At 43.3% G+C, this 23526-nt stretch overlaps 1 protein-coding gene and 1 long non-coding RNA gene across 3 annotated transcripts; one reads left to right on the top strand and one right to left on the bottom strand.

The window, feature by feature from the left end:
* Positions 1 to 995: 995 nt before the first annotated feature.
* On the top strand, positions 996 to 17501 carry thbs3a (thrombospondin 3a). Of its 2 annotated transcripts, XM_061234331.1 has the most exons (23): positions 996 to 1210; positions 3604 to 3810; positions 4583 to 4836; positions 5632 to 5734; positions 6169 to 6195; positions 6703 to 6785; positions 7039 to 7090; positions 7604 to 7752; positions 8952 to 9092; positions 9254 to 9322; positions 9487 to 9639; positions 10353 to 10463; positions 10975 to 11082; positions 11257 to 11416; positions 11500 to 11618; positions 11994 to 12046; positions 12236 to 12429; positions 12632 to 12810; positions 12981 to 13029; positions 13123 to 13319; positions 14178 to 14350; positions 16888 to 17027; positions 17126 to 17501. In XM_061234331.1, exons 1-23 carry the CDS (start codon positions 1117 to 1119, stop codon positions 17185 to 17187), a joined length of 2877 nt encoding a protein of 958 aa, XP_061090315.1. In that variant the 5' UTR covers positions 996 to 1116; the 3' UTR covers positions 17188 to 17501. The 2 variants fall into 2 exon arrangements, with proteins under 2 accessions (XP_061090315.1, XP_061090323.1); XM_061234339.1 differs by lacking the exons at positions 996 to 1210; positions 3604 to 3810; positions 4583 to 4836; ... (1 more) ...; positions 6169 to 6195; positions 6703 to 6785 and adding an exon at positions 6815 to 6838.
* A 1761-nt stretch (positions 17502 to 19262) lies between these two features.
* LOC133109985 (uncharacterized) lies at positions 19263 to 21342 on the bottom strand. The gene is made up of 2 exons (XR_009704806.1): positions 21004 to 21342; positions 19263 to 20124 (listed from the first exon to the last, which is right to left on the bottom strand). It is a non-coding gene; the product is annotated as an uncharacterized LOC133109985 (long non-coding RNA).
* Between the last annotated feature and the right edge of the window lie 2184 nt (positions 21343 to 23526).

Below are 23526 nucleotides of genomic sequence, written 5' to 3'. Positions count from 1 at the left end.
CGGGTTGTAGTTAAGTATTTCAAGTTATGGGGAGGTGACGGGGGAAATAGTGAGGTTCAGGGGCTCGTATTTTACGGTGAGTAAAACACTGGTCACTGCAGTTTTTCAAGGTGAGGTCATCTGTATATTCAGTCATTTAGGCTAAGTATGTATATTTTTGTTTCTGGATGATCGCTCTTTCTCGGAATGTAATTTATTTCTTGTTTGAATGAAAATCAATTTTCCATATTGATTTTATGCATTAATACATTTACAAGAACCATTATCTACTAGAGTATGAACATGTGTTTCGGCTTAAATTAAGGGCAACAACAATGACCGAATTATTAGGTTTTACCGGGGCCAAGTGGTGAAAATAAGTGAAGGTGTAAACTTTATTGTATATTCAAATCAAATGCAGGTGTAAGGCCACCGCATTTGTCGAGTGTTCGCTAATTTTTATGAAACAATTAGCCTACCTGGTTTTCCCATCTATAGCAACATAATATTCGTTTTACCTTCTGCTTTCCAAAGTAAATTCCTTAACTGGGATTGTATAGGCCTAATAGTTATGTCCGCGTATTGTTATGAAATGAGTTGTGATCATTCAAGACCACTGCCGCAGAGTGCATCTAAGATTATTCTTCCACAAGTCAATAATATCGTCATAAAGAAGATACACTTTTATTTAAGTGTACACATAGCTCTATTCTCTCTCTTGTACACGCTCGAAAATAAGTAAAGTGGCAAGCACTGGTTACTTTTAAGGTTGTCATTCGCGACTGGCAGGTCTCATTGTTGTGCAACATTACTCGATTTAAGAACGAAAAAAACTTTTGGAAAAAAACTAACTTTTGACTCACAGCTACCGGCGAGGATCTGAAAGAGGGACGAACTACTGCATCTCCGACTCCGTCACTTTCGGTCACACTCTGGCTAAAGAGGCAGGCAGCTGTATGGCGCGGCTGACAGCACTCATCTCTGTGTACATGTCTTTTTAACCCGGACAGCGGGTCAAGGCTTGGCTGAAGACTAAAGACAGAAAAACCCACAACTTTTCAGTTGCAGTCACGTTTTTCTCTGTTGCACTGAGGGATTTACATATTTGGCCGTCTTCCACGCACCGTTTCTTGGAACATGGGTGCGAGGCGATGTGTGCCAGGATTACTTGTCCTGTCCGCAGCCCTATTCGCCGGCTTTTGCAGGGCGAAAGATATGCAGGAGACGGAAGGTAATCAAAAATATTTTTCTATGCACTAAAGATTAGTTTTCATGCACGCACGCGCGCGCACACACGCGTTTAACTAAATTATTATAGTTATAATGATTTTTACTGGGCCCTTTATGAAAGCTTATAGGAACTGGGATATATATCCATGTTATGTTTAACTGCAATGCTGTACAATGCAATTTAGCATGCAATGCCTGAAAACTTTATTTTCCTATGAATACAGTGTAAAATAAGTATAATCTAGAAAATTGTATTATCTTACAAATGTATCATAATCTACTATTTTTTGGTTTCTGTTGGAGTTTACAGCTCTCATCATCCATGAGAGGTGTCAGTGTAGGAATGAATTAGCCTTAGACGCATTGCAGTTTAATTCAATTCAATTACATTTTATTTGTATAGCACTTTTTACAATACAAGATTATCACAAAGCAGCTTTACAAAGAACCCAGGCCTGAGACCCCCCTCAGAGCAAGCCTAGGGCAAGTGGCAAGGAAAAACTCCTCGACTAACAGGAAGAGACCTTGAGCAGAACCGAGCGACAGAGCCCTTTATTGGAATCATAAATGGCAAAGTCAGTTAAACTTCAAATGATCTTTTAATGTTCTATGCATTATGAATTATGGTCCTGAGACCATTCCACAAACGAATTTGCAATTGCAACACTGTATGATTGTAAAAGAGCCCAAAACCATACCTCTTTAGTTTGTGCTGAATACTGGCAATAAATGATCTTTCATTGCCTTGCAAAGGCCATGTCCAGCTAGGGACAGGAAGTGTCAGATCCCCAAGGTCTTGCCACCAGCTGGAGACAACCGAGGCAACCAAACGGAAGATTCCCTAAGATTCTGGGCATCTGCAGAAACACCTGCCGGACAACATGTACTTATTTCCTTCACACCCCACATTCAGTGTGCCGTACGTTTAATGGCAGTATAAAAGAAACCGTGATTATCTCAGTTATTTTCTGTGCCCCTGAAAGGTGTGTGGTGTGCCCTTACTTTTTATTGGGCGCACATGGCCATGGGCAAAATGTTTCATGGCAGGTCAGTAAGGTGGAAATATCATTTTCCTTTTCTTTCCATAGTTTCTCTGCTTTTTTGAGCCTGAGAGAGAGGGCGGGAGAAAGAGAGAGTGAGAGATTGGGAGAGAAACTGAGAGAGGAAGAGAAAGAGAGAGAGCAGTTCTGCCAATTAGCAATGGGGGAAAGTAGTAGCCTAAGTGAAATTGGGAGGTGACTATAGAGCAAGAAAGGAAAAAGAATGTTGAGAATGTTTCAACTGGACAAGAGGGATGGACCTTTGGGAGAAAGGCAAAGAAAGTAAATAACATGGCTAATTGGGTGGGTTTCCATGTTTAAACCAGGGGCATTTATGGGAAAGGAAAGAGAAAGACAGCTGTAATAGGAAGCACAGATTGCTACACCAATGACCTTGACGTCAAAAGAACAAAATGAAAGCTTAATGTCTCGGGGGAGAGACATTCTGTACCATTAATCAATCTGTCCCTTAACATCTGGATCCGGAGGGACAGGGATCACAGTGATGTCATAGGAAATTAGTGGTTTTGTTGTGGGAATCTAAGCGTGCACACCCCCCTCTATTTAAACAGTTTTAACACACCTTATATTATTTCCGTGGCCATGTTAGAATTAGGTCAAGTGAGAACTAGGCTAGATTGTAAAAAAAAAAAAAAGATCGTTGTAATACCAGTGTTAATGAGATAATATTAATTTAAGTAAGCTGCTGTGGGCTTAAATTAACCTACTTTTAAGTTCAGGAAACCCTGTGTTTTGCTGTCGCATAAACATCTCTCTTTGAGTGTCTGCTTCTAAGGGTTATTCTGCATATATTTTATGTGTACAGGATATTAAAACAAATACAGTAGTTCACATACAAAGCCACTTTAATATCACTTGGAAATATAGGGATGACTTAAAAAAAAACTTGCTATTAATGGAGCACACAATTTTGAATTGAATTAAAATTACAATTCATCCCCCAGCCCATGTAAGTGAATTAATCATTCAGCCAATGAATCAAATTTATATCTAGTCTTTGAATGATTCCCTAATCTAGATGGATGTATAAAATGTACATGTAAGCCTAGATGAACAGCAGTACAGTTACAGATATGGCCTGTAACGAAATAAAAAAGTGTTATTGTATATAAAGGCTAAGATGGAAGCATCTTGCTGATGGTACTCCCTGCCATATCAGTGAATGAACAACTTCTTGCTCACTCTCTCTATCACACATTCCTCCCATACTCCCTTCTACACGGCGAAATGTCCAGGGTTCATGTAAATCAGTTTATACGAGACCAGAGGGAAAGAGCACACTCTGTCAGAGTTGAGCTGAGTATTTTGCCACCGCGCCTCTCTCTGTGTCCAGTGATCGACGTGCTGACGCTGAACGATGCCAAGCAGATCACGGCGGCGGTGGAGAAGGTGGCAGGGGCCCTTGGCACGGTCGATGACATCTACATCACATCCTCTTTCCGTCTGCCGCTGAAGATGGGCGGCATGCTGCTCGGCCTGTACAACAAGCAGGACAACAGGAAGTACCTGGAGCTGGCCATCATGGGCAAGATCAATAAAGGTAGCTTATGTGTAGAACAGACAGTAAAGTGCTGTATTTAACAGACCTGGGTAAATTGCTGTATGTGGATATACAGGTAAGATATCTATTTCAAATATAAACTGAATTGCTGACTGTTTTTAAAAGAATAATATTTTCACCAACGTTCAGAATAAAGTTATTCTTAAAGATGATGCTATGTTTGGGTTATTAACAAGTTTCTTGTGAGAATTCGGTTTTACATACATGTCTTTAGGTATCTGAGTTATTTTTATTCATGTATTTTTGTTTCCAAATGATGCACCAGTGGTAGCTTGTAGTAGAGGAGGAAAAACATTTTAAGACATTATTTGTAAATGGATTATTATGCCAAAGCTGCTAAATCTTTTCTTGATTACATAACAATTGGCTGAATAAAACAGACTGATCTGCATTTTATCAATGTCATGTCAGAGTGTTTCATTATAATTTATATGAAGAAAGAGGAAAACAAGCTGAGAGAAATAGGAAGTCTAAAACAGATTTCTGCATCCTTGGTTTACTCCTGCTCCCTGTCAGGCTCACTCATTATCACTGGCACACACATAAGTATCCCTGCTACCTCCTCTTCCATCTCCTCTGCTCTGTTTTACCCCTCAACTGCTTGTCTCTCATTCCTTGGTTTCTCATTTTTCTTTTTCCTTACATCCTCCCCTTTCTCTTTTTTCTGCTCCTTAATTCGCTCATTCCATGCCTTATGTTATGTCCATTACGTTTTCTCCTCCTTTCCTCCATCTCTCCCCTCGCCCCTCAGTTCTTGTGCGATACGTACGGGAGGATGGCAAGCTTCACACCGTTAACCTCCAGAACGCCAACCTGGCTGACGGACGCCCTCACTCTATCATCCTACGGGTGGGCGGGCTCCGCCGGGCAAACCTCAACCTGGAGCTCTACATTGACTGCCGATTGGCCGACACCAGCAAGGGCCTCCCCCCATTGGTCCAGCTCCCGTCAGATGCAGGATTGGTGGACATCCGTAATGGCTATAAGGCCTACGCTAGGCTACAGGTGACAAGAAACTGAATACTGTCTGCCACTATTACTTCTACACACCAGTATGCCTATGAGGGATCTTTTTTTACTGAATCCAACCCAACCAATACTGCGTCAAAAATAAATGTCTACCTTAGTGGACATTTAAACTCAAGGTTAAACCAAGTTGAAGACATACAGGGAATGTAAGATTTCAGCAAGGTCAACAAATGATTATTCAAATGGAAATATGATTCTGGGTTGCTGTAGACTGTTATTTGTAAGGACTTGTGAGCCTCTCTCTATAAATGCTGGTGTTAATACCTATAAAACTGCCAGTGGTCAGTTTTCCAACAGTACACTGGAAATTCCTGGAAAAGTTTAATTGTATTTATTTAAATTCTTTATCCTGTGTGTAATCCACGAATTGGCATCTCATTTTCAAGGGGGACTTGACATGAACACATGGATACAATCATATGACAAGACAAATAAAAAGGCAATAAGACAAGTGAAGGAAGACTTAGCTCAGTGATAGACCCGGCAGGTTTGTTTGACAGGCATATCTGGTCCATCTATGGTAACATGTGAACATATTTGCTTATTGTTCACGAGTTAGGACTTCATGCAATTCCACAGGTATTGTTTTGGAATCACTTCCAGTGAAGCTGCACAGATGACTTCAAGGTACATCACTGTCAACCTGAGATTTCCAGTGCATTGAATCTGAGAGACCTAAATTTGGTGTGTGTGTGTGTGTGTGTGTGTATGCGTGTGTGTGCGTGTGCGTGTGCGTGTGCGTGTGTGCCTGTGCGTGTGTGTGCATTTCAGGGCTCTGTGGAGACATTAAAGATGGCTCTTGGAGGTAGTGTAGCTACAGCAGGTTCCCTGACAGAATGTCCTTTCCAGGGAGACTCCTCGGTGTACAACACTGGTAACCCATTCTTTGGTTTTCATTTATACAGAGATGTGTCTGTTTCTTTTGTGCCAATAAAGTCTGTCTTATCTTATCTGCTAATGACATTACAGCCAGATTCAAAATCATAGTGAAGAAGAGTTTTGTTTTCATAAGGTGCAATTAAACAACTCACAGATGTGTTACCAACAGTACCACAACATATATGAACAGTGCATTCTCTCATTCCACTTGTTATTTGTGCTAAACTGCAGGATGAATAGTGGGGAGAAAATATGTAGCCTTCCTTATAGCTCCATCTAGTGGTGGTAAAAACAAAACAAAACGGTAATCACTAAGCAACCTATCACTGGCTAAATCATTTGTCAAGTCTTTATGTGTACAATCTCAAAATATCTGATCCAGATGCATATAATGTGCTCATGTAACAATATTGGTTGTTTTTTCTACAGTGAATGGGGAAGTAAACTCCATTCTTGGTGAGTGTTACATTCGTACTTTAAATATTTAACAGGATCAGCACTTTGGGGATCTTTCTACAGTATAATTATGTGCCCCGGATCTCTTTTAAATTAAATTTTTTTTGTTCCTGGTATTTCACTATTTCACTATTACAGAAATTATGCTTCTTCATTTCTTAAATACAACTACCATGTATTTAGCACATAGTCTTTTGTGTAGCTTGATCACTCTGTCTGACCAAATCTCTGCTGCCTGTATAATGTCCTGCAATTTTCATCATTGGATGTTCACTGAAAATCCAAAAGAGATTTTCAATAACCAAAAGTGCTATACAGCCCCAATACCTTCCTCTTTCCCGCACCTCTTGGATCAGTGAATGCTAATGCTATATTTATTGATAAATGCTTATATGTTTTACTGCGTTTGCATCTAAGTTTGTTTGCATATTGTTATATTTATAATATATGATATATTTATCTATTTAGAAGGCATTCACTACGCTAATTTGGCTTTCTTCTCATCAGGTGATCACACTAAGGCTCTGATTGGTCAGCTCATTATCTTCAACCAGATTCTGGGGGAGCTGAGGGAAGACATCAGAGAACAGGTGAGAGGGGAGGGAGGGTCAAAGGGCAACAGGGAAATGGACACACAGTAAAAGTAATGGAGAGATTGACATCGCAAAGAGTGTCTACATACGCCTGTGCTTGTTTGTCTTTGTGTGGTGTGTGTGTGTGTGTGTGTGTGTGTGCGGGTGTGTATATGTGTGAGCTTGTGTGTGAGCAGTGGATGGGGGTGGTGTTTGGATGATATGATGACTAATGCTCTGTCTGTTGCAGTAATGTGCTTTAATTCCTCAGGTCAAAGAGATGGCTCTCATCAGGAACACTATACTGGAGTGCCAAGTGTGTGGTAGGTGACAGAGAGCTTCCTCACTGTAACGCATGTGCATGTCCATTACGGCTCCTACTTTAACTTCAGGCTAATAGGCTGTAGGAGGGTGTTTCGCATGCGTTTGTTCAGCACAATCCAAACATTTTGATGTATTTATGAATTATAAGAAAATCATAATTTATTTGTATTAACTATAATATAATAAACATATGTCAATAAAGCAGAATTCAAAGCAATCAATCTCCCAGACATCAACAGACTTTCACATGTAAGGCCCTGCATTTAAGAATATATACATAATTATATACAGTATTATTTACAATAATTGCTAATCATTGGAATGATTCAAGTACCACATCAGGATTGTTCTAATTGCCCACTAGGTGCCTTCTTGAGGAGGCTGTGTGTGCATCTTGCTGCTGTCTATATCAAAGCTGTACGCCCTGTTTGTGGAGCAGGCAGAGCTGTGATTTAGTGACTGGCTGGTCTGTGTGGGGGTATTATAAGGGAAAGGTCTGCGTCCCTCTGCAGGCTTCACTGAGCCACGGTCCCGCTGCTCTCCGAATCCCTGCTACAAGGGGGTGCCCTGCGTGGAGTCCCCAAACTTCCCTGGATACCGCTGTGGGCCCTGTCCCGAGGGTATGGAGGGCAATGGTACTCACTGCAGGGACATTGATGAGGTTTGCACTGCCCACACTGGTGTGCCAATCCTTGCTCTAATGCATGTTCAGCTCTGCAGTGGTGCTACAGTTTCAATCATGGTTGTACCAGAGGAATTTGTGGGTGGACCCGGGAGGGTTGTGATCCCATTGGAGGGGGAGTTGGGGGGTTGAGAGGGAGAGAGTGGGCCACTGTAGAGATTTGGATTATGGGGGTAAAGCTCAAATTTTTGGGTGTGCCACCGGAAATGTCTCAGAAACCCCTCAGTGACAAAGCCTGGGTGACAGTGTTTAACTGATCCTAAAGGGACGTGTGTGTGTGTGTGTGTGTGTGTGCTCATGTTTGGCTGTGACTGTGTGTTTATGTGCACACGTGTGTTTGTGTGTGTGTGACTGTGTGTGTGCACGCGCAAATGTGTGTGTGCGCATGTCTGTCTGTGCGTGTGTGTGTATGTTCACACGTGTGTGTGTGCGCATGGCTGTGTGTGCGTGTGTGTGTATGTGTGTGACTGTGTGTGTGCACGTGTCTGTGTATGTGTCTATGCGTGTGTGTGTATGTGCACACATGTGTGTGTGACTGTGTGTGTGCACTCGCATTTGTGTCTGACTGTGTGTGCGAGCATGTGTGTGTGTCTGTGTGCGTGTGTGTGTGCACACATTTGTGTGTGTGACTGTGTGTGTGTGTGTGCGTGTGTGTGCACACATTTGTGTGTGTGACTGTGTGTGCGCGTGTGTGTGTGTATGTGTGTGTGTAGTGGAACGAACTCCGCGTTGAGGTCAGAACTGTTGAATCTCTTCCCACCTTCAAGCGCAAACTGAAGACGCACCTCTTCAAGCAGCACCTCTCCCCGTCTCTCCCTACCGTCCCTCCCTACCTCCCTGTGAATCTTTCTGTGATTTAATTTTTTGTGTATCAGTATTTTTAGCTTGGCTAAGTAAGCAGTGTTTGCAATCTTTGTTGTGCAGGTAGCAGTTGAAATTGTACTTCCCTCTAAGGTCTTTCAGTGCACTTATCCCTGGTTATGGGTATGCACTTTGTTGTATGTCAGTCTGGATAAGAGTGTCTGCCAAATGCCATTAATGTAATAATGTAATGTGTGTGACTGTGTGCGCATGTGTGTGTGACTGTGTGTGTGCATGTGTGTGTGCATGTGTGTGTGTGTGTGTGTGTGCATGTGTGTGCGCGCGCATGTGTGTGTGTGTGTGCGTATCTCCCGCAGTGTGCCCTCGCCCAGCCGTGCTACACTGCAGCAGGGTGTGCAAACACTGCGAAAGGTTTCACCTGTGAGCCCTGCCCCCCCGGACTCTGGGGGCCCCCCATCACTGGGGCCGGTTTGGTCTATGCCAGGAGCCACAAACAGGTAAGAGGCGAACAAACACTGTTATAAAGTCATTTCCTCACAGAGTCATACATGCTGTCACCACTGAAATATATGATTAAAACATTGAAACTTTCCTGTATGCGTGTGTTTGTTTTTTCCCCTCTGAATTCTTCCACATTCTTCTTTCTCTTTCTCCTCAGGAGTGTTCAGACATTGATGAGTGTTCTGAGGATGTCTGTGTGCCCAATTCTCTGTGCAAAAACACTGTGGTGAGTCCCCCCAAAGGAAATCTGGACAGATACTGTCATCTTCAAGTCAAGACCCATTTCTAGCGCATTACACAGTGCTTCACTCAAGCAATGCTAGTTCTAGCAGATTGCTCTATGGCGGTTTGGTGTGCTTTAACAGTTCTAGCTGGTTCTCTTTCTCCTAGGGTTCTTTTGAGTGTGGCCAATGCAAAGGAGGCTTTTTTGGAAACCAGACAGTTGGCTGCTTTCCACGGAAATCTTGTGCCACGATGAATTTCAACCCCTGTGATGCCAATGCACACTGTATCATCCAGTGGAACGGGGATGTTGCCTGTAGGGTGAGCCAGCCTAACAGACTCCAACATCAGCCATGTTTGGGAGGGAGCCACCCAGATCCACAGTGGTAGAGCCACACAGATCCAGTGGGGTAGAGCCACACAGATCCAGTGGGTTTGAGCCACACAGATGCAGTGGGGGTAGAGCCACACAGATCCACTGGGGTAGAGCCACACAGATCTAATGGGGTAGAGCCACACAGATCCAGTGGGTTTGAGCCACACAGATGCAGTGGGGGAGAGCCACACAGATGCAGTGGGGTAGAGCCACACAGATCTAATGGGGTAGAGACACACTGATCCAGTGAGTTTGAGCCACACAGATCCAATGGGGTAGAGCCACACAGATTCACTGGGGTAGAGCCACACAGATCCACTGGGGTAGAGCCACACAGATCCACTGGAGTATAGCCACACAGATCCAGTGGAGTAGAGCCACACAGATCCAGTGGAGTAGAGCCTCACAGATCCAGTGGGGTAGAGCCACACAGATCCAGTGGGGTAGAGCCACACATATCCAGTGGGGGTAGAGCGACACAAATCCACTGGGGTAGAGCCACACAGATCCAGTGGGGATGAGCCTCACAGATCCCTTGCGATAGAGCCACAAAGGGCTAGTTGAATGTGGATTTTGGGCAGAATTTGTGGAAATGTCTGTGAGCCAGACACCGTGTTGCTTTGCCTGTGTAGTGACACTGCCTCTGTATCTCCACCAGTGCAATGTGGGCTGGGCTGGAAACGGACACACTTGTGGTCCAGACATGGACATTGATGGATACCCAGACCAGTCTCTCCCCTGCATCGACAACGACAAGCACTGCAAGCCGGTCTGTAAAACTGTGTTCACACACAGCACTGGCATACCACCTGAGCACTGCACAATTTAAAACACTCCCCATACACAATGCTCAGAGGCCATTGTACTCCTTATGTACGTATGCATCATATTGATAAATGTACCTCCTACACACACTGCACCGTATTTATTACTCGTTCCACACAAAACAATGGACTCCAGTCTACACTCCTCATACACACTACGCTCCCTACACTCCCATTACAGTATACCATGCTTCCTACTCCCTCAGTGCTCTATAATAATAGTACTGCACACTGCACAGTGGTCATCATTATACTCTCCTTATATTCAGCAAAATTATTTCTGCACTCCCCGATGCACACTCCTGATGGAAGCTCTGCTTGTTATGACTGGTATATTCATTGTGTTTTATGGACAGGGCTAGCGTGAGTGAAGGGCATTGCCCGTTTATTTTAAGGCTCAGTTACAGTAGCGTACTGGCTAACATACTGTAAATGTGCCATTCGTTCCTTGTACAGGACAACTGCATTTCCACACCCAACTCTGGCCAGGAGGATGCAGACATTGACGGGATTGGTGACCAGTGTGATAATGATGCTGATGGGGATGGGATAAAGAACGTGGAGGTGTGTCTTCACGACACTGAATGATAATCCATCTATATTCGACTGAAGCTTGAAATTCTGTTGTTGGACAAAATTAACCCTGGCCAAAATACTGGATTTGTGTTCAAGCTGTTTCTACTTTTCAATAGACTTTTCTTTCATTATTTGGGAATGGTATTAACTCTGCTTTCCCAGGACAACTGTCGACTGGTGGCAAACAAAGACCAGCAGAACTCTGACACGGATTCCTTCGGTGACGCCTGTGACAACTGCCCAAACGTCCCCAACATTGACCAGATAGACACTGACAATAACGGGGAGGGCGACGCTTGTGACAATGACATCGACGGAGACGGTAAGAGCACCCCTCCGATCACGCCCATGGTTTGCACCCCTCTGTTTTACACTGTTTAAGAATCCCGTCTGTCTTCTGTGCAGGAATCCTGAACGTCCTGGACAACTGCCTGAAAGTGCCCAACCCCCTGCAGACAGACCGGGATGGAGACGGGGTGGGGGATGCTTGTGACAGCTGCCCTGAAGTCAGCAACCCCATGCAGGTCAGAGCAGAGAGATGGAGGGGGAGAGAGGCTGGAAGTATATGTGTACATTGTTACTGGACTTATAACAGCAAACCACTTGATTTAACGTAGCAGTTATGTTGACCAACAATTGTATTGTGCTATTATTGTTGCAGCCTATGTATTACATTGTATAATCATATTTTTTATATTGCAAAGAGGTTCTCAGTTTTGTTTATTCCAGTTAGGTGCTTACAATTTTATTATTTCAGCTACTGAGTACCTGCACCTTATTAGATGGAATGCAGTTTGTTGGAGTGATTTATTTCCAAAGCCCATGGACCAGAGACAGTTCATTTGATAATTCTAGTTATGTATAGTTTTAAAATGGCATACAATCCATTTTCCTTGCAGACAGACATTGACAATGACCTTGTAGGAGACGTGTGCGACACCAACCTCGACATGTGAGTCAGAAATCTGCACCTTAAAACAACTGAGCACCCACACACAAACACACACACATACACACACACACACACACACTCTTTAATACAAGAACAATGAATGGACACAACCATTTCTATCTACATTTTCTTTTATCACTTGATGGATGACAGTTCATGGTAATGAGACGGCACTGTTCCTCTGCTCAGGGATGGAGACGGTCACCAGGACTCAAGGGACAACTGCCCCGACATCCCCAACAGCTCCCAGCTGGACTCGGACAACGACGGCATCGGTGATGACTGCGATGATGATGATGACAACGACGGCATCCCAGATTATGTCCATCCTGGCCCTGACAACTGCCGGCTCATATCCAACCCAAACCAGAAAGACTCCGATGGTAACCTTTTATGTGCATTCAGCTGTACACACATTATTACATTATTTTAGACTTTACTGTTCTATATCACTTTTAATGGAAAACTATGAGAAATGCACTTATGCATTTTATCAATGTGTATTCAGAATAATCAGTAATATTAACATTTCACTCACATCCATGCAGTTTGCTTGATGCTGTCTCCCCTCCCCTGTCTGTACAGGAAATGGGATGGGCGATGTGTGTGAGAAAGACTTTGACAACGATAGCGTGATGGACCATATTGACGTATGTCCAGAGAGCGCAGAGGTCACACTAACAGACTTTAGAGCCTATCAGACGGTCATCCTGGACCCTGAGGGAGATGCCCAAATTGACCCCAACTGGGTGGTGCTCAATCAGGTGACTAACATCAACAGCTCTGCAGTTGACTAATCCTGTTGCCCATGGTTCTCCTTGACTTAATCTCTTGCACAGACAACATTTAGGTTGTATGTATAAAGAGGCTTATTGTTTTCATTTCAAAAGGACATGTGGTTTAATTATAATGGGCTGTGGTGTTTTGATTTTAGGGTATGGAGATTGTTCAGACCATGAACAGTGATCCCGGATTAGCTGTGGGTATGTAAACTAAAACGTTGTTCTCCATGTTCACGTCCTGGTCCCAGACCTGTGTCCCTCACCCCTTACTCTCTCTCTGATCTCTTCTCCAAGGCTACACGGCCTTCAACGGTGTGGACTTTGAGGGCACATTCCACATCAACACAGTGACAGATGACGACTATGCCGGCTTCATCTTTGGCTACCAGGACTCATCCAGCTTCTACGTGGTGATGTGGAAGCAAACGGAACAGACCTACTGGCAGTCCATCCCCTTCCGTGCCTTGGCTGAACCAGGCCTGCAACTGAAGGTGAGCACTGACAGTCTGTCTACAGGGCATTCACTACTTTTATGATAGGTAATTCCCTGCTGTAAACTCCAGCTATGCCAGCTTGAGCAGCTGGTCAAGCTGGTCATCAGCTGGTCCAGCTGGGTATGAGCTGGTCAACCAGCATGGCCAAGCTTGTCTGTTTGAAAACATAGCTTGAGCTTGTCTGAACTGGTCAACCAGCTAAACCATGCTGAGCTGGAAGCTGGTCTTAAGTGGTCAACCAGCTACCAAGTTGAGCTGTTTCTTGTCAGCAGGGAATACAAACTATGGGGGTGTAAATTTGGGAAATGTTAATGTTATCTCTCATAGCTTTATGTTGACTAATGGATTTTCTTGGTTTGAGTTAGCATTGCTTGTTGTTTTACCAATAGAAGTGAGCTGATGTTCCATTCCAAGATTCAACCCATTGGGTCAATGGATCATCTCCAAGCTTGAAAATAGTCTTATTTTCTAAATTAAACAAGAAAACATTAAATAAATGTTTGTTAAACCATCTTACTACAGATTAGAGTTGAGAAAGGTCTATGAGCAGTCAAGTGTAGAAGTTGAAAATACTGGAAATACACAATGCATATTGTATGGGCAGCCTGTAGCGTAGTGGTTAAGGTGAATGACTAGGACACGCAAGGTTGGTGGTTCTAATCCCGGTGTAGCCACAATAAGATCCACACAGCCGTTGGGCCCTTGAGCAAGGCCCTTAACCCAGAATTGCTCCAGGGGAGGATTGTCTCCTGCTTAGTCTAATCAACTGTACGTCACTCTGGATAAGAGTGTCTGTCAAATGCCAATAATGTAATGTAATTTATGCTTCTCGTGGTCGCTGTCTGTCGTTTACAGGCGGTGAAGTCTCGCACCGGCCCGGGTGAGTTCCTGCGCAATGCTCTGTGGAATACGGGGGACACTGCAGGCGAGGTCAAGCTGCTCTGGAAAGATCCACGGAACGTGGGCTGGAGGGACAAGACCTCTTACCGCTGGCAGCTCAGCCACCGCCCACAGGTGGGCTACATCAGGTGAGCCTAAAGCGACCTCTTCACTGTAGTCCCTTTCACTCAGAGGGGGGAGGCCCAGGGGTCAGAAAGTCCTGCCGTGTATTTCTTCCACCCAGGAACTCAGCCAGCTGATTTGAATAATTAGCCTACCTCCTGGCTGAAGAATTGTGCTAATTAGTGAATCCAGGTGATTGGATTTTACTTTTTGAACCTGGATTTTCCACTTCTGCTTTTAATTCAGTTTTTGTAATACTTTTAATTTGTACAAGATTAAACAAATTATTTTTATACTTGGGTCATTTATTTTGCTGATTTGCTTATGTAACCTGCATGACAAGTTCTGTTGTTTCCTTTTTATATTTTTACCAGTTATTTTCCCAGGCACTGATTTTCGTAATTTGTTTTGCAATAATCAACTTCATTAACATGCATAACGGTTCAAACAAGGGATTGAATCCACTGCCCACTGCCTATTTCTTGTTTTCAATGTGAGGACAATTTTACCAAAAACATTAAGGGAGTTCAATTTGGCAAACAATAGAGTGCTTTGAATGTAAATTAATGTGAATTTAAAGCCTTTCATGCCTGCAATGGAAGTGGTCAGTTCTCATTGTCCATCCATCCATTATCTTAACCCGCTTATTCTGAACAGGGTTGCAGGGGGGCTGGAGCCTATCCCAGCATACATTGGGTGAAAGGCAGGAATACACCCTGGACAGGTCGCCAGTCCATCGCAGGGCACACACACCATTCACTCACACACTCATACCCACGGGCAATTTAGACTCTCCAATCAGCCTAACCTGCATGTCTTTGGACTGTGGGAGGAAACCCATGCAGACACGGAGAGAACATGCAAACTCCGCACAGAGAGGCCCCGGCCGACGTGGATTCGAACCCAGGACCTCCTTGCTGTGAGGCAGCAGTGCTACCCACTGCACCATCCGTGCCGCCCCCAGTTCTCATTGTGACATAAATAATAAGTGTATCATGCCTATTATAGAAATGCCCTTTCTGGAGTTTTTTGGATTGTACAGTATAAGGTAAGCAGGGGTTCCTGTTGCCAGGTTTATATATATATACGTGAGACAAACTCATGCCATAAATATTTATAGACATGAATCTATTGGTGGCATGTGTGTCGTTTGACTCATCATCATAAAAGCCTTCCAGAATCGATGTCAGTGAGGTCTGTGGCCTGAAGAGTGAACACTATATACTGAAGAGTGAACAGACTGAAGAGTGAACAGACTGAAGAGTGAACACTATATACTGAAGAGTGAACAGACTGAAGAGTGAACAGACTGAGGAGTGAACAGACTGAGGAGTGAACACTATAGCCTGAAGAGTAAACACTAGAGGGGGTGCTGTTCTGTTCGGAGCCTGGTGGGCCGATATGTAGAAAGGTTGTGGGATGGGCAGTGTGGAGGATGCGGGTAAAATATAATGTGTTCTATTCCCATAATTTTTTACTTTCTATGTTTTGCTCTAAAACCTCTGTGACTTTACACAGAGACCAGGCCCCCCGGCTGCCCATTGTCCCCGTTTCCATGCCAACCAAATCCTTGGCAGGAATTTGCTTGGCGTCTGTTCATATGCAGATCCGAAGGAAGCCACTGCAGAGTGGGGGGTCCAGGAGGGAGAGAGGGAGCAAAGAACAGGGAGAGGAGAGGGAGAAGGAAAGGGCTGGGGTACAAGAGAGGCAAAACAACATACACGCAAACATATTTCATGTATGATGAAGACAGTACATATTTCTAGGGTAGTAGCCACTTGGGGATAGAGGACACTCGCAAAATGCATAGATCATGATACTGAGTGATAAGGAAAGGAACTACTACAGAAAAGGGGGGGGGGGATTATGCTAAAACAGAGTACAGTACATACATAAGAAGGGACAATGGGCAGAAATAAATTCAGGCTAAAAAATGTCATCAAAAACACATGATCTGCTCCTAAAGCCTGACACCAAAAAGATGTACTCATTCACATGATGGAGTAACCAGCCGAAAACAAAGGGCCTAAGTACTGTTAGCAGAGTGGCTGAAAGACACGACTGCTGGAGGCTGATTTATAACTACATGCCCGTGTGCTGCGTTGGTCTTTTCAGCCTCCTCCCTATTAGCATGTGGAGAAAGAGGGGGTCCCACAGGGGCTTGTGGAGCAGGGAGCCAGGTCTTTGTAGAGGCAGTGAGGCCCTTTCAGATACAAACAGAAAGGCACCTGCTTTGTATTCTGTGCGGAGGAGTGAATAGAGCACAGCACAGCACTTGAGCAGTGGCAGAGATGACAGCCTCTCTGCTCTCCCAGTGCAAGCTGCTCAGCCAGGAGTGCCCCCCCCCCACCTCTCTGAGCAGAATCTGCACTGCTAGTGTAGGTGTGCAGGGAGATGGGAAGGGAGGTTGTCAACACCGTTGTGTGCTGCAGGGTGATTTGTGTGGCCAAAATGAGACGGCAGCACACGGTGTATTTATGAAGTCTTCTCTTTACCCTCTGATCCTTTCCCACTCTGCCCCGTGTGCCCTTATCCTGGTCTCTTTGACTGTCCCGTTCTGCAGACTGAAGCTGTATGAGGGGCATGCTCTGGTGGCTGACTCGGGTGTGATCGTCGACACCACCATGAGAGGCGGACGTCTGGGTGTCTTCTGCTTCTCTCAGGAGAACATCATCTGGTCCAACCTGGGCTACCGCTGCAACGGTAACACCATTTACTCAACTTCTTCACGTGCAACTTTCCGTTGACAGAAGATTGTTTTTATTTGGAATGTGCTAAAATGTACCCCCCCCCCTTACCAGATACAGTCCCAGATGACTTCAGCACGTACCGGAGACAGATACAGATGAACCTCCACGTGTGAGGAACGTGCGTGAAGGCGAGGGGGGTGTGGGGCAGATGGACACTCTGTGGGCACAGCATCACCTGTGTCTATCAGCTCATGTGTTGTCGTGTGATTGTCTGTATGGGGAGAGGAACCGCACTCTTCTTGTCCTGGTCACACTGAAGTGAAGCTGGGGGCTAGCGTTACCTGCAAGCTAAACACAATTATAAGCTGATTTTCATCAGGCTGATTAGCTGCTGAGCAAGGGCAGTGAGGCCTCTGTCCCATCCTCATTGTGTGGATGTGACTGAGTATTACGAGTGGAACATGTGTATACGTGTGTATGTGTGCGTGTGAAGTAAAATATTGACTATTAAAATAAAGGGAAATTATTTTGAAACCAGGCACACTTGTTTGTAATCACACTTGTTTCTCAAATCCTGAGAAACTAACCTGACAGAAAATTCCATACATGGTTAACTATTAGACATCACCATTACAAGTTGAAATACCCAAAATGCAACTTGCCCTACTTCAATACTGAAAGAACTCCCATGTCTTTTCTTTACTTAGACATGGATTATTTTTATACTGTACTTTGTAGGGCTAAAGACAGATACTAGACGTGACTGCTTCTAGAACTACAGCTTTGACAGTGTTGGTCTGTCATACTTGCACGCAATACTGAATCAAGGCAGATTCATGACTTGGACCATGACTGAGCTTTTATCAACCACAAGCAGCACCTCTAAACCACAGGATTTCCCTCTGAACCACTACAATAAGCACAACAATCTCCTTGTTTTTGTATTTTTGCCTTAAGTTTGACCCTGTTAACATTCCATTAATAAACTAATCCTTATCGTAGTGACATGGCCATTGTGGTAGACAGATTTTCTGGATTCCACAAGGCATTCTTTTGTCCTCAGCCTTAACCATTTCAAAGTCATTCAATTCATCATTCATCAAAAATGTGGCGAATGATTCAATTGCCGTCACTGAACAAATGGAGCTCCTTTTGCAAGCTTATTTTACTCTTTATCACTAGCAAGACTTATCTCCAAGAAAGTCACACCCTGCATAGACGACTATGACTATGGCTTTTATCACATCCAAGAGCCACTGTTACTGCCTTTATTTCCATACCATCTTGCTTGGACCGCAACTCAGAATAATAACACCATGTCCTCTTATAAATATTACATATTTATATATAAAGACTATATATACACAATCACTGTACCTGTGCTGAAATGTGTTATTTATAAGGGTTCAAACAGAAAACACATTAACAGAAACCCATGAAATGATCATTGACAGTGCACTTGTGTGAGCAGGGCATCAGAACACTCAATTCTCTACCGACAGGATGCCTTAAAAGTCACTGGATGTGAGCAAGTGGATTTCGTTCCTGCTGGTGGTTCTAGCAGTGCCAGGAGAACTCTGCCTTTAGAATGCTGGGATATTCTGCTGTTGCCCAATCCCCCAGTGCACTGCATCTCTGCCTTCTCGCAGGGTGTCAGGGCTGCTGACAGGGTCTAGGGCGGACTTGGCGCAGGCCCGTGCCTGGCAGTCAGCCAGCCGGCGGTCAGACAGGGACAGTGGGAGGTGGCGGAAGCGAACCGCAGTTATTGAAGGGTTTGCTGGGCCTGGCAGACAGCCCTGGTCCACAATAGGACAGAGATACAATACAGTACCTGTTTATTTCCCTGGAAGACTGCCACAGTCTTGTTCTTTGCTTTTAAAGCATGTCCAAACTGTTATGGTGGGTGTAAATCTCAGCACCTCTCCATCACGAATGAAATTAATGCCAACTTCAAAGGGCTTTCATTTAGCATTTGTTGTTTTTGTTTTTCTATGGTATGCTTGTGTAAAATAAGTTAGTAAATGCTTGTGAGGGCGACAGTTGCTGTCGTCTGGCAGTCAGAGGGTTGCTGGTTCGACTGGGCGTGTCGAAGTGATCCCGGAGCAAGACACCTAATCCCCAACTGCTCCTGACGAGCTGGTTGGTGCCATGCGTGGCAGCCAATCGCTGTTGGTGTTTGTGTGAATGAGAAGCATCAATTGTACAGCACTTTTGATGAAGGTGCGATGTAAATGCAGACCAATTACCATTTATTTTTGTACACCAAAGTATTTATTAAGTTCCTGCACAGAAGATTTGGACTAGTTTTATTGTCCCATCAACATCACTTCTTGACAAATGTTTTAAATGCCTTCAGATCCTACTCAGATGACAACACAAAAACAGGAAAGAAATATACCATTATAATCTACATTAAAAACAATTCATATATTTTCAGTCATAGCTCGTCATAGTAATGTGGATATGACACAAGGTAACCATAGCTAAGTACATATACACACACCAAGCATATGATATATATACTAGCCTTGTGAAAGCCACTGACTTGGTGTCTTTTTAAAAAAGATGTAATTTCTGAATAATTAATGTTCAACAATTTTGCAGTAATGTGATGTGTACCAGAAAGCCACTCAATGGAATGCATGTACACAGACAGTGCGGTATATGGCTGATTCTTTTTTTAAGAGAAAGGGCCCAATATTCCATTAACCCAACAAAGGGGCAGAGAACAATCTCTCACTTAACTGTCTCCATCTCTTATAACTCACAGAAACTGTTCCAACAGACACCTGTTTGTTGCAGTGAACCTGTGGAGAAAGTCTTCCTTGTCCCACCAGGTACCTCTGGCAACTTTATGGTTGTAGAAACGATGGGACTGCCTCCCTCACACCCCTGGAGAGGAGATGTGGTTTCCCGACGGTCAGGGAGGCCGGGACGAGTGCAATATTGGGAGAAGATCGTACAACACTGCACTGCATCCCATACCTACCTGACCCTGGGAGTGGACAAGGGAGAGGGGTGGGAGGGGCATGTATCACGAAATCCAGCCCTGATCCCCTTGGGTCACAGCTTTGTACCCCGCTCTGCAATGGCAATACTAGCCACAGCCTCTGGAGGGTACAAATCACAGTGCACGGGACTGGGTCAGACTCAAGATATTGGGACGACTGGGATGTGTACAAAACACACATATTTCATAATATTGTTTCTTATTGTCAAAGCTGTGTGTGATAGGCTTTGTTTTCACTGGTTATACTCTGGTTCTATATTATAATAGTAGGCCTTTTTTTTTTTTTTTTTTTACAATGCAGAGCTAATGGAGCAGCTGATTTTTTGCTGGTTCACGTTGTTAGCAATGACCAGTACTAGAGTGTATTTGATTTCATAAATTATTGTGGGGTTGCTCTAGGTGCAAATGGGTAAGGTAACAGGTTTTATATTAACTAAGGCAAAACTTGCGCTAGCTAGTAAGTCAAATGTGAACTTAACCAACAGCAATGCGTACATTCAACTGTCAAGTGAAATATGTAAAATTCAAGGTTGACATGTTCTTATGCATTATTCATTATGAGAAGTCAACTGTTTGAAAGTGCTTTCTATTGCTGTCTTGCTTAATTTTGCTCAGTACGAACATGAGCTAATGAATAACAAAGCGACATTAAACAGTTTCCACGGTGACTGTCTCCTAGCGACCTAAAGTAGTCTGTTAAGCACGAAGAATGAGGAATGACTGTGAAAGGGCGCAATCACACAAAGACAAAATTACTTTTCATATAAATTAATGAAGTTAACTCGCTAAATAAATGTGATATCAAACGTGGATATAGCTAAGGCCGATGTTACTTTTACTTTAGCTAACGCAACAGTTTTGTGAGAGTGCGAGCACGCACGTCGCCAGCTAGCTACCGCACTGTACAATATGGTTTCACATTTATCAATAGCAACATTTACGGAAAATTTAAAAATTAACATCTTTATTTTACACTTACCTTTAACTAATTAGTCCATGGCACAATCGTCCGCATTGTAGCTAGTTAGTTAGCTCTATCTATGTGTACAATTACGTGTTACACGTTTCTCAAAGTTTTAGCAACCTAGCATTAGCAGCCTAGCTAGCTTGCTAGTCAGCCAATGTTGGTAGCCAGCTGACCAGATAGCTAGTTATTGTAGAACTCAACTTTTATCAAATTTATCAACTTTTGAAGATGTTTCTGGGTAGCCATGCCGAATGAGTGGCCATTATCGATCAAGATCCCTCCTAGTTCACTTGTTCATTCTTGGCATATTCCACTTCCCGGGACAAGCTACTCAGTCTGTTGCATCGAGTGAACGGGGTTTCTCGCTTTTTCCAAATCTCCCTCACAATAGACCCCTCGGACTGAATAGCCTGTGCTTTGGTCGGTGGTGGGCCCCGCCTCCGCTGCCACAATAAACAAAGGACACTATGAAATGCTCGCTGATGCATGCATCGCTCCCGGGTCATTTCCCGCGGTTTTATCAGTCGTTATTTTCCGCAACTTTTGCTACTGCTTATCATATGTGTACGGCCGCTCATTTTGGACTTAACGTACCAATCAATTTTGCTTAAAATGCTCACTTTCACAAGCGAAAATGAAAATGCATGATATGATATTCTCTAATGCACACCATCCTAGCAAACACAGATACAGTAGGCCATTCTCCATACAGCGTTGTAACGTGATGACCACGTGTTTTTTATTTATGTTTTTAGAACAGGTTGAGATTAGAAATATAAACAGATGCAGTTAGAATTTAATGTTCTGACATATAGAAAAACCTGTATGGATATTTTATCTTATAATTATGTGCAACAGTACATAATCTCGTAATTAATGCATAATATACATTATTATTATTATTATTATTATTATTATTATTATTATTATTATTATTATCATTATTATTATGAAGATGATGATGATATTATTATTTTTATTATTATTATTATTATTATTATTATTATTATTATTAGTAGTAGTAGTAGTAGTAGTAGTAGTAGTAGTGGTGGTGGTTGTAGTATAGGGCCTATTATCGGTAAATAATATGAGAAACAATTAAAGCAAATCACAATCATCATCATCATAGTCTATTCACAAAAATAAGAACAATAATATTTTGATAACTACATATTCTTCATTTTCTCACACCTAAGATCTATGGATAAAGCAATGATTCATACTTGGTGCATTAGTTCCACCTGTCGTTCTTGTTTTGCATTACACTACCTGATCCCATATGGACAGTCCATAGGTCCACGGGAGCTACTACTCTGCTAGGAGTTTTAGTAATGTATTATATTGTTCACCTCCTAGTAGCCTACACGTGTGTTGCTTGTCTCATTGCACATAACGTGAACTCATTTGTGAGTTTTTAAAGCAGTTTTGGCTCATCAGACAAGATAGGGATATCTGCTAATACGGCAATACTGTCAGGTGCATGCATATAGCTACTATATGGCTGGGGGATTCCCAAATAATACCACCCATATGGTTTGGCAAGGGTGCCAGTCACTTCGATTCAGAGTTAGGATTACAATTAAATTGAGCCATAATCTTTCAAGGATTTACAGTATAGGGGTAAAACCTACCTTTACACCACTAGCCGACAAAGGCGTGGATAAAGGGATTGATACAGGGATTATTAATTTATTTTTTAAGATAATAATTTAATGAGTAGCCTATTTTCATTTATACGTCGATGACATGCGTTTAGAATTAAATTTATAAAACTGGGGATGATTCGGTGGCCAGATGAAGATTCAGGCAGGACGAATCGGGGCAGGATTCGATGCACGGAGAGCTATGCTATTCCTCATACAGATGTAAAGACTCCCCCCTACTGGACCAATAACTTCACTTCCAACAGCAACTTCGTTTTCCCCTCCGACCTTGCAAGCCAACCCCTGTTCAGTTACAACCAGGCAGTGGTCTCAAAGTTGTAAGCATATTGCTTCCAGTCTACAGTTACAATCTGTAAGCACACTGTGGTCAAAGAAGGCCTTCATGATTGAAGAAACTGTAACCTCAAATATATAAAACTGTCACCAAACTGTCTTTCTCTGGCGGCAGATGAGTGGCCCATTGGATATGTTTGTTCCCGTAGCCTATGCCAATCCAATTAGCACTTGGCCCTCTAAAATTTCCTAGACGGGAGATACTGTAGGAAGAGTGTGATGTGTGTGTTCTGCGCATTGGCGCGCGCAATTCAGCACCACAACCAACAGAATGTGAGATATTTGTGAAACGCGTTGGGTAGGCCTATGTGTAGGCTATTTCGTAAGTAAGGCAGCTTCTGCCTCGCGATCGCTCTGTCAGTAGTCCAAGCAGGCTTTGCGTATGAGAGGTCTAATTAATGTAATTGAACAGCCTATTTGGAGGCAATGAAGATATATGCTTATATAAATAAGAAAACACACTAGCAACAACAGGTTCCAAATAGAACAGGTTGCCTCCTCCGCTGTGCCAGTTTAAAATAGATTGCCTTTGCTAAAT

The sequence above is a fragment of the Conger conger genome, chromosome 1 (genome assembly GCF_963514075.1).
Source record: "Conger conger chromosome 1, fConCon1.1, whole genome shotgun sequence".
Lineage (NCBI taxonomy): Eukaryota > Metazoa > Chordata > Actinopteri > Anguilliformes > Congridae > Conger > Conger conger.
Note: the sequence above shows the minus strand (reverse complement) of the source record. Positions and strands in the feature narration are given on the sequence as shown.

Bases quoted from the DNA above. Each gene is read 5' to 3' on its own strand.
- thbs3a (XM_061234331.1), top strand. From the start codon at position 1,117: ATGGGTGCGAGGCGATGTGTGCCAGGATTACTTGTCCTGTCCGCAGCC. The intron at 1,211-3,603 runs GTAATCAAAAAT...CTCTGTGTCCAG, and splicing joins AGATATGCAGGAGACGGAAG to TGATCGACGTGCTGACGCTG. The intron at 9,093-9,253 runs GTAAGAGGCGAA...CTTTCTCCTCAG, and splicing joins ATGCCAGGAGCCACAAACAG to GAGTGTTCAGACATTGATGA.